General features: G+C 37.7%; 1 protein-coding gene across 1 annotated transcript; it reads left to right on the top strand.

The window, feature by feature from the left end:
- Positions 1–342: 342 nt before the first annotated feature.
- On the top strand, positions 343–6,465 carry LOC120781526. Its single transcript, XM_040113748.1, has 2 exons — positions 343–695; positions 5,919–6,465. Exons 1-2 carry the CDS (start codon positions 343–345, stop codon positions 6,463–6,465), a joined length of 900 nt encoding a protein of 299 aa, XP_039969682.1.
- The last annotated feature ends 5,169 nt before the right edge of the window (positions 6,466–11,634 follow it).

Below are 11,634 nucleotides of genomic sequence, written 5' to 3'. Positions count from 1 at the left end.
TACTATTACACTTTTCGATAAAACCTACCCATTGATAGACACAGATTCAAACAAAGATCAATTTTTCTACACACAAGATTCATATGAGAAACCAACCCCCAAATCAGATAAAAAATAGACTTTTCACTATTCCGTCTGGATCACCTTAATCCGGAGGAAACCTCTAAATTAAAACATTTATTAAACAAATTTAAAGATTTGCAATATTCTGAAGGAGAACGTTTGACATTCACAAACACAATCAAACATGTATTAAACACAACACACAATTCTCCCATTTATTCAAAACAATACCCACTTGCTCAAACACACGAAAATGAGGTAGAGAACCAGGTGCAGGAGATGCTTGAGCAGGGATTGATCAGAGAAAGTAATTCACCCTACAATAGTCCCACTTGGGTTGTACCAAAGAAATCCGACGCTTCGGGAAAAGCAAAATACAGAGTAGTCATTGATTACAGGAAGCTGAATGAAATAACCATTCCCGATAGATTTCCTATTCCCAACATGGACGAAATACTTGGAAAACTGGGAAAATGCCAGTACTTCACAACAATTGATTTAGCTAGGGGTTTTCATCAGATAGAAATGGATTCAGAATCCATACAGAAAACTGCATTTTCAACCAAACGTGGTCATTACGAATACGTTCGCATGCCATTTGGCCTGAGAAATGCACCCGCCACATTCCAGAGGTGCATGAATAACATACTCCGACCATTAATTAACAAACACTGTTTGGTTTATTTGGATGACATCATTATTTTTTCCACATCTCTCGACGAACACTTAAACTCATTGCAATTGGTTTTTGAAAAACTGTCCGAAGCAAATCTAAAGTTGCAACTAGATAAATGCGAATTCCTGAAAAAGGAAGCAACCTTTCTAGGACACATCGTAACACCCGATGGAATAAAACCAAACCCTCTTAAAGTAGAAGCCATATCATCATATCCAATCCCAACAAAAGTAAAAGAAATCAGAGCATTCCTCGGAATGACCGGTTATTACCGAAAGTTTATCCCAAGTTACGCTGACATAGCAAAACCCATGACCCGCTACTTAAAAAAAGGAGCAAACATAGACATAAACAACCACGAATATGTGGAAGCATTCGAGAAACTTAAAACCCTAATAACAAGCGAACCAATTCTACAACTTCCCAATTTTGAAAAGAAATTTGTATTGACTACAGACGCTAGTAACCTGGCTCTTGGAGCCGTCCTTTCTCAAAACAATCACCCCATATCTTTCATAAGCAGAACATTGAATGACCATGAATTAAATTACAGCACCATCGAAAAAGAATTACTTGCCATAGTTTGGGCCACAAAAACATTCCGTCACTACTTGTTGGGAAGACATTTCCAAATAGCTAGTGATCATCAGCCTCTCAGATGGTTACATAATTTAAAGGAGCCAAATGCCAAACTGCAGAGATGGAGAATTAGATTGGCTGAGTTTGACTTTGATATTGAGTACATAAAAGGGAAACAGAATTCAATTGCTGGCGCACTGTCCAGAATCAAGGTTGAGGAGAATCATTTTAGTGAAGCCACCCAACATAGCGCAGTAGAAGACAGTAATGATCTTATCCAGTTAACAGAAAAACCAATAAATGTATTCAAAAAACAGATAATATTCATTAAATCAGATCAGAATAGTGTAAAGCAGACAACCGTTTTCGGAAATTAATAATAACCACAATTCACTATAACAACATGACTGTTGAGAACGCCAAGCAATTCTTACTTGACCACTTCATTTCCAAAAGCATAGCCATGTACATCGTGAGCGATGCCGATTTCGAGATCATCCAGACAGCCTATAGGGAAATTATTAACCCCTCTTATACTAAAGTGACTCGTAGCCTCATTCTATTGAACAACGTGAGCTCATATGCTGAATTTAAAGAAATCATACTTCAAGCCCATGAAAAACTGTTGCATCCAGGTATCCAAAAAATGACTAAATTATTCAAAGAAAATCATTATTTCCCAAATAGCCAACTACTGATTCAAAACATCATAAATGAGTGCCGTATGTGTAACCTAGCCAAGACAGAACACAGAAACACAAAAATGCCTTTTAAAGTCACACCTAGCCCTGGGCATTGCCGCGATAAATTTGTAATAGACATCTATTCATCCGAGGGTAAGCATTACCTTAGTTGCATTGACATTTACTCAAAGTTCGCCACTCTAGAACAAATAAAAACAAAAGATTGGATAGAATGCAAAAACGCCCTGATGCGTATCTTTAACCAACTCGGAAAACCTACACTGTTAAAGGCAGACAGGGACGGTGCATTTTCCAGCCTAGCTCTTAAGCAATGGCTCGAGAGTGAGGGTGTTGAATTACAATTAAACACAGCTAAAACGGGCGTGGCGGATGTTGAGAGATTACATAAAACAATAAATGAAAAAATTCGAATAATCAATTCCTCCAAAAACGATGAAATCAAACTGGGCAAAATGGAAAATATTCTTTATATTTACAATCACAAAACCAGGCATGACACCACTGGACAGACACCCGCCGGACAACCAACCCTGAACGCACAAAAAATTAAAGAACAAAAAATAAACAAATTAAATGATGATCGTCAGGAATACGACATAGACACCAAATACAGAAAGGGTCCCCTTCAGAAAGGAAAATTAGAAAACCCATTTAAAGAAAACAAAAATGTCGAACAAACCGACCCGGACCATTACAAAATCACTAATCGGAACAGAGCTACTAACTATTATAAAACGCAGTTTAAAAAACGAAAGAAAATTAATGAGGTCCCCTTTCTCACAGTGATGATACTGTCCCTGTTGCTTACCATGAGCCATGCTCAACAAATTCAGATAGGCGGTATCGATACAAACCATGGATATCTTCTTTTCTCAAGTAAACCAATTCAAAGACCATCAGCATTCGAACATCATTGCCTAACAGTCAACCTCACAGAAATAAACACTATAACCACATATTTTGGAAACAAAATACAAAACAGTACAGACACACCCCGGATCAAATTTTTGTATAAGAAGCTGATTAAAGAACTAAGTGGGATCACTCTACACAAAGAACGTAGACAAAAACGCGGTCTTTTCAATTTCGTAGGCTCAGCTTTTAAATTCCTTTTCGGCACACTCGACGACAATGACAGAATACAATTCGAAGAGAAACTGAATTCGGAGGCGAAAAATTCAATAAAAATGCACGAATTTAACGAAGTAATGACGGATTGCAGAAAATCAAACAGTATGAAAACAATAGAAATAGCATTGACACCTTGGTTTATGAACTAATGCAGTTCATTGAGTACATTGAGGACCTTGAAATGGGAATGCAGCACTCACGACTGGGACTGTTCAACCCAAAACTGCTTAATTACGACAAGCTCCAAAACGTTAACAGCGAAAACATATTATTAACAAAAACATCCACTTGGATTAACTATAAGAATAATGAAATACTAATAATCTCACATATTCCTATTAATCATGAACTAATTAACACCATTAAAATAATCCCTTATCCCGATAGAAATGGGTACCAATTGGAGTACTCAGGCAGTGATTCTTACTTTGAAAACGATAATAAAATTTACAATCAAGACAACAAAGAAGTAAATAGTGAATGTATTGCAAACATAATAAAACAAAGAAACCCAACATGTAATTTTGTACCAGTCCTTACAAATGAAATAATTAAGTCTATTGAACTAAATATAATAATAACATGGAATCTGACCCACACAACTCTTACACAAAACTGTCAAAATTCAAACAGAAACATACAAATAAAGGGAAATAAAATTATAAGAATAACACAATGTAAAGAAAAAATCGAAAATATTATTTTAAGCGAAAATTATTTACACCCAGAAATTGACCTAACACCTTTGTATCCACCGCTCAACATAACTAAAATCAAAATCTTAAAACACAATGACATTATAAAAATGATTTCACAAAACAATATCACACTTTATACAATTATTATACTGGCTATTCTGGCTTTGGTCGCAATGATTTTTATTCTTAAGTACATAAACTTTAATCCATTTATATTTTTGTATACAAAATTAAGAAAACAAACTGAAAGAAATCAGCCACAACTTCAAGAAAACGAACTTGGAGAAAACCCATTACCCACACTGTACCCATCAATGCCAGCCCAAGTATAGGCTGCCTTTTTAAGGGGGGAGGAGTGACATATTCACCCTCACATCCATCTACTAATATCCAATTACTGCAGCATCAGTATTTTGGTGACACATTCGTTCTCACACCCATCCATTAAAGTCAAGTAAACAAATAACAAAAGCTGCGCATCATTTTTGCTGTGCAGAGAATTTAATGTAAACAAATGACCGATATTCAAGTGACATATTCACCCTCACATCTACTAATATCCAATTACTGCAGCATCAGTATTTTGGTGGCACATTCGTTCTCACACCCATCCATTAAAGTCAAGTAAACAAATAACAAGAGCTGCGCATCATTTTTGCTGTGCAGAGAATTTAATGTAAACAAATGACCGATATTCAGTGACGATCGCGCCTTAAGCGTCTTCGCTTATACAAACCAAATAATCTATAAGTTCTCATCCAATGAATCAAGCGACCAACTGCACACTCATTTTAATGTAAACAATAGCCAATAGCCAAAACCAAGATTTTCATTCTCTTTGTAAATTAGTCTTAAGTTGAAATCCAATTGACATATACGAAATCTTTCTTTCGTCGCGTACAATTTTAATAAATAATAAATAATAAAACATTTTAAACATTTGTATTTAATTTATTAAAAAACGGATCTTAGCGTTGTCCTTAGTCTTTCGACGGGACATTTATTCGACTTAAGTATTTCAGTATATGTATATGTACACAAATAATACTTTTTATAATCTAAAATTTATGTATTCGTATGCACATGTAGCATGCACACACGTATGTATGTACTATATGTACATAGTACAACGCCTTCAGGGATTCAAGTCATGACATGACTTATTAGTAATGATATGTGTGCGCCTTATGTGTTGCATATTATACGTTTATGTGCAAGCATACATACATATGTATTGATATGAATATAATTTTTATGAATGCATGTAAAACTGATCGCATTCCAATAAAAAATTAAATATTCAAAGTAATATTTATAGTTTGTTTGGACTTGAACACGTTATTCTTTAATAATAATAATAATAATTTCTTATTATTTCTTTAATATTTACATAATATACTTTTCTGCTAAATACTGTTATATTATATTTGTTGCTAATAAAAATTGGATTTATTACAACATATACCATACATACATATTAGGGTGTGCCATTTTGAGGCAACCTTTTTTTCAACTGAAAAACAGGCTCAAAACTTTCGAAATGTGTAAAAAAAAGTCAAAAAAAAAAGATGAGCTCTTAATATTAATATTAAGAGGTGCCTTTTTCAAATTTCCAAAAACTGGATAAGCTGTCAGCTTGACGAACCGCCATTTTTCCTTCTTCTTGGCGCATCATCCCGACTGCTAGCACGCTTCATCATTTTCGCTCTCCATTTCATTTTCATTTTCAATCATCAACTTTGTATCAGTATTTTATATTTTATAAAATTTAAAATTATTGTGGACATCCCACATATTGGTGACCCCGACGTGATCGAAAAATGACGGAAGAAGAAGCGGTAAACCAGGTAATACAAAATTTGCAGCATCGGGGCCAATTGGCAGAGGACATCCAAGCCCGCAACGTGGAAGTGGCCAAAGTTTCCATCAGGATCCCACCATTCTGACACGCAAAGCCAGAACTGTGGATGGCGCAGGTCGAATCACAATTCATCGCTGCAGGTATAACGAGCGACAAAACAAAGTACCACACCAAATAAGCGACATAATTCTTAATCCATCGAACAGTGAACTGTATACCACCCTAAAAAATCATGTAATAACACAATTCGCGGACTCGGAGCAAAAACGTGTAAAAAATCTACTGCAGGAACAAGAGCTTAGTGATATGCGTCCATCACCGCTCTTGCGCGAAATGCGAAGTCTAGCCGGTAGCGAGGTCAACGATAATATACTAAAGTCAATTTGGATGAGTCGGTTACCTTCCAACATGCGACTAATAATTTCCATTAGCAACGAATCGCTCGACAAAGTTGCTCTGCTCGCAGAAAAAATATGTGAGGTTAGTGACACCCCACACGTACACGTGGTCGAAACTCCAGATACAGCAACACGCAATCAATCCAGCATCGAGCAGCAGCTAGCCGAAATCACGAAAGAGATAGCATTAATAAAGGCGAACATAAATCGTCGGCCTAGAAGTCGCAGCAGAAGCCGTCCTCCGTCACGTTCCGGTATGCAAAACAACAATTCGAATGGTTTGTGCTGGTACCATCACAAATTTGGTAACGATGCCAAAAAATGTCGTAGTCCTTGCGTGAAAAAGTTAAACTAACTAGTCTGTCGTCGGGAGCTGAAGTCAGCGTAATTCTGCCGACGCAACAACAACGTAGATGCCCGGACAAAAACAACTACCTCTACGCAGCAAACAAGTCCACCATAAAAACTTACGGCGAAAAGACTAGGTTCCTCAATCTGGGTCTACGCCGCCAATATTCCGGGAATTTCATCATTGCCGATGTGTCACAAGCCATCATCGGAGCTGATTTTCTATCGCATTTTAACTTAGCAGTCAACCTACGACAACGCAAACTCATCGACGAAGTCACAAACACCAACAAACTGTGTTCAATATCAACAAATAAAAAGGTAGTTTCCAATTTATCTTACACCAAAGATTATCAGCCGTTCCACGATTTATTGAGGTAATTAGAAGACATCACGATGGAAAAGTCTTCAGTCAAAAACCCACAACACTTTGTCACGCACCATATCGTCACCAAAGGACCACTAGTCTTCTCTAAACCGAAACGCTTATCTCCCGAGAAGTTAGAAGCCGCAAAAGCCGAGATAAAACTTTTGCTGAACGCAGGCATCTGTCGTCCATCGCGCAGCCCATGGGCAAGCCCGCTGCACATGACAATGAAGAAAAATGGCGAATGGAGGCCTTGTGGGGATTTCAGGCGACTAAACGTCGTCACCGAGCCTGACAGGTACCCCCTGCCACACCTGCACGATTTCGCTCATTCCCTGCATGGTTACCAAATTTTTTTCACACTTGATCTGCGGCCTACCACCAGATTCCTGTGGAGCCGAACGACATAGCAAAGACCGCAATTACAACGCCATTCGGCATGTTTGAATTTCCGTTTATGTGCTTTGGTTTGAGGAACGCCAGTCAAACATTCCAAAGATTCATGGATCACATCTTCCGTGAATACGACTTCGGCTGGCCATACCTCGATGACATTTTGATATCATCGAAGTATATGAATCAACATCGTCATCATCTACAGTTAGTATTTAAAAAGTTACGCGAGTACGGCCTTGTTATCAACCGTTCGAAATGCACACTTGGTCAGCCGCAAGTTGAATTTTTAGATTTCAAAATAAACAGCAGTGGAACTTCACCCCCAGAAGAACGAGTACGGGCAATTCAAAATTTCAACCTACCTTCGAGAGTATGTGATTTGCGACGCTTTCTCGGTATGGTAAACTTTTTTTCGCAGATTCTTGCCTTGCGCCGCAGAAAGGCAAATGACATTATTCAACCTCCTAAAAGGGAACAAGAAAAACGACACATCACCAGTTGATTGGACAGTTGAAGCAGAGGAGGCATTTCAACAATGCAAAAACGACTTATGCAGAGCAATTTTACTCGCTTACCCAAAACAAAGGGCGCAACTCAGTTTGACGGTTGATGCATCTGGAGCTGCGGTAGGAGCTGTACTACAACAACTCGACAACGATCAGTGGCAGCCAATTTTTTTTTCCCGAACGCCTTACTGAAACACAAACAAGATACAGCACTTACGATCGTGAACTATTAGCGGCATACAAAGCAGTCAAATATTTTCAACATATGCTAGAAGGAAGAGAATTTTTCATCCTCACCGACCACAAGCCGTTGCAGTATGTGTTCCAGCAAAAGCTTGAAAAGGCATCTCCGCGTCAAACGGAATTATAGAGCGATGGCACAGATCATTAAAAGCAGCGATAAAATGCTACATGACAGACAACTGGGTCGAAGTTCTCCCACTTATCCTTTTAGGTTTTCGTTCCTCATGGAGAGATGATTTAAGAGCGACACCCGCAGAGATGGTTTATGGAAATACACTTCGATTACCTGGCCAATTCTTTGCCGAAAAACATATGCACAATGCCAACGAAGGTGAATTCGTCGAAAATTTACGCATACACATGCAGTCATTAAAGCCGTCACCAACTACAAACAACTCAGCGCACGTACCGTTCGTAGAAAAGAACTTACACTCAACACCATCAGTCTTCGTGCGAAACGACTCAATTCGTCCACCTCTTCAACCACCATACGAGGGACCATTTCCCGTAGTCGAACGCGGCGACAAATTTTTCAAAGTCAAAATCCGAGGAAGGACGTAAACATTACCATCGACCGGTTAAAAGCAGCTTTCGTCGCCGAAGATTACCAAATCCCGTCGAATCAAACAGTTCAACACAAAGAGTACCAAACAAAATCTGGTCGTCGAGTACGCTTTCGTCTTCCCAATGGGGGGGGGAGTGATTTGACAACCCCAAAGTAATGTGGCAACCCCAAATGCAACTCTGCAAAAAGCATAGATATGGCAACCCAAAAACTGGATAAGCTGTCAGCTTGACGAACCGCCATTTTTCCTTCTTCTTGGCGCATCATCCCGTCTGCTAGCACGCTTCATCATTTTCGCTCTCCATTTCATTCTCATTTTCAATCATCAACTTTGTATCAGTATTTTATATTTTAATAAATCTAAAATTATTGTGGACATCCCACATATGTATATGGGCATACACATGTAAATATGTCACCCACAAAAACTCGAACATTGTTCTACAAAAACAACAATCGCCTTAAAAAGCATCAGAAGCGTCACAAGTCAATATGGCAGCCAAATAGCCAATGCCTAAATTTATAGTAAAACACACAACAACAACATTTTCATTCATGAACGCAAGCGTATTATCAACAGGCATATATGCTTCATTCATAAAAGCAAACACCATTAAATCTCCCCGAGCATGCCTTTGCCTATAAGCTTCTTTTCGCGACGACGGCAAAAGCTAAAAATCATAAATTGAAAAATTTCTGATATTTGTACTGCAGGAAAACTGACAACCCCGCAAACTAGCAAAACACAGAAAGGAGTGACAAAAAGTGGAAACAAAGTTCTCGTCGATTTAAAATAATGCGTCGATATGTATGCAAGCTCATACAAAAACATACATACGTAGGTTGCTATATATATTTCTCGCCTAATAATGTAAACAGGCATATTTATCAACGAAAATGTTTTTTTTGTTTTTTTGTCGATTGCTGTTTTGTTTCGGGCACATACGCATAGATCCATGATTCGTCACCTGTGAAGATCTTATAAATGTCTTTTAAAGCACCGCGATCGTATTTTTTCAGCATTTCTTTACACCAATCCACACGAGCCTTTTTTTGATTGTCAAATTGTGCGGGATCCAACGAGAACAAACCTTTTTTACGGCCAGGTGTTCATGCAATATCGAATGTATGCTGGTGGGAGAAATGCATAGGCATGCCTCTATCTGAAGGTATGTTACATGACGGTCTTGCATTACAGTTCACGTACGGCATCGATGTTTTCTGGCACAACGGCTGTTTTTGGATGACCTTCACGGAATTCGTCTTTGAGCGAGCGTCGGCTACGATTGAATTCATTGTACCAGTTTTTCACAGTGCTATAGGATGGTGCTTCATCAAAAAAATTATATTATTATTATATTATGTCCATTTAAAATGGAAATTTCTCACACGACTTAATATATAAAAAAGTCATTGAATTTCACTTGCTTTTTAAACACAAATGTTGCACTTAATCAAGATGGAAACAACATTTGTGTTTAAAAAGCTAAGCTCAGTTGCAAAGCTAATAAAGGAAGAAAATAAGAAGAAGAAAAAAGTGCCTGAAAATATAACAAGATAAACCTGAAAATAGAAGAAAAAGCTGAAAATAAAAAAACTAAATAGAATAAAATGCTAAATATTAAAAAAAGTAAATATGTATATTCAATGAATTCATTACTCTCCCAAAAGTAAGATGTTCTTAAATCAAACGGTCTTGACTTGCAACTTACTTTAGTTTATTTAGTTTAGCATCGCGCTTCCGATATCGTTCATTATTTAATTCTTCTTTTATTAACCATTTCGATATTTTCAATGAAAGCACTGTTACCAAGTATTTTAACAACTTAATTTTATGACTAAAACACTCATGGTTGGGTCAAACCACTCAGGAAAAACATTTTCCGTTTTTTCTTTAATTGCGGACAACATCAGACAACGAACATTCGAATAGTTAGCATATTTGTTGAAAAGGTTGACGTACCACATCATCTGCAGTCGACACACTTCGAAGACCCTATCGCTTGGATTGACCAGCCTCAGTGGCGTAGCTACAACTTCGGGCGCCCGGGGCCAAGGGTGTTCTGTCGCCCCCCTTTATCTACCTACCTACAAGTTTCATGAGGTGGTTCGAACAAAAGTGAATTTTTTCAAAATATCTTTCATATTAAGTAAATAAAACGTCGCTAGACAAAGCTAGAAAAGTGCACCTTTAAGTTCTATCACTATTTTTAAGACATATATAAGCCAAAAGATATAAGACAAATTCAAAGACTGAAGAGTATTCGAGTAAAAATTATTATTTTTCATTGTTATTCAGATTATTACATTGTGAGTGTACAACTCTTTATCTTTTATAATAAATTTTGTAAAAAAATTTGTTAAATTTTTCTGAATATTAAAAAACAGCAAAGATCGTTTTGCCGCCCCCAAGACGTTGCGCCCGGGGCGACGGCCCCCTTCGTTACGCATAAAATTTTAGGATTTATTGGACATGTAGTTAATATTTTGTGCCAATGCCCCTTCATCGTCACTGAAAATAGTGCGCTTCGTGACGATCATCCTAGCGAATGTTACAGCATCTTTGCTTGAATTTACATCCGCAACTATTGTATATTTACTAAGGTCTTGATACTTTCTTTCCAAATCTTTAATAATACCTTCTAACTCTTTGATCTTCTTGTTCAATTTAAGCGCATTACTTTGATAGTAACGTGCCGATTGAGCAAATCGTTCACGACTATCTAATGCATAGCCCACGTCGTCATTTTGAGGTTCTAATTCTTATCTCTTTTCTTCTAAAATTGAATATGTTTCGAACTCCCTCAAAGTTATGTCGTCCTCCTCTTCTTTACTTCCTATAGCTACCTCAGGACGACTACAAGTTTTAGTAACGGGCGGGCACACCCAAATAGAGTCAGCACTAGATGAGCTACGACTTAGTGCTGAACCCAATCTGAAACAGGGAAAAACCCCAGGCAGTAGTTTGAACTTGGTAACGTACTGCAAATCGAAATGGTTTCGACAAATAAACAGGTTATCAGAAGGCGACACAACTAAGTTGCAAGCCTTTTCCAACCTTTCTCGAACATCTACCTCTTCAGGAAATTTGTAAGGTTT

This window comes from Bactrocera tryoni, unplaced genomic scaffold, assembly GCF_016617805.1.
Source record: "Bactrocera tryoni isolate S06 unplaced genomic scaffold, CSIRO_BtryS06_freeze2 scaffold_7, whole genome shotgun sequence".
NCBI lineage: Eukaryota > Metazoa > Arthropoda > Insecta > Diptera > Tephritidae > Bactrocera > Bactrocera tryoni.
This window is presented reverse-complemented; position numbering and strand designations above follow the sequence as displayed.

Bases quoted from the DNA above. Each gene is read 5' to 3' on its own strand.
- LOC120781526 (XM_040113748.1), top strand. From the start codon at position 343: ATGCTTGAGCAGGGATTGATCAGAGAAAGTAATTCACCCTACAATAGT. The intron at 696-5,918 runs GTGCATGAATAA...TCCATCGAACAG, and splicing joins GCACCCGCCACATTCCAGAG to TGAACTGTATACCACCCTAA.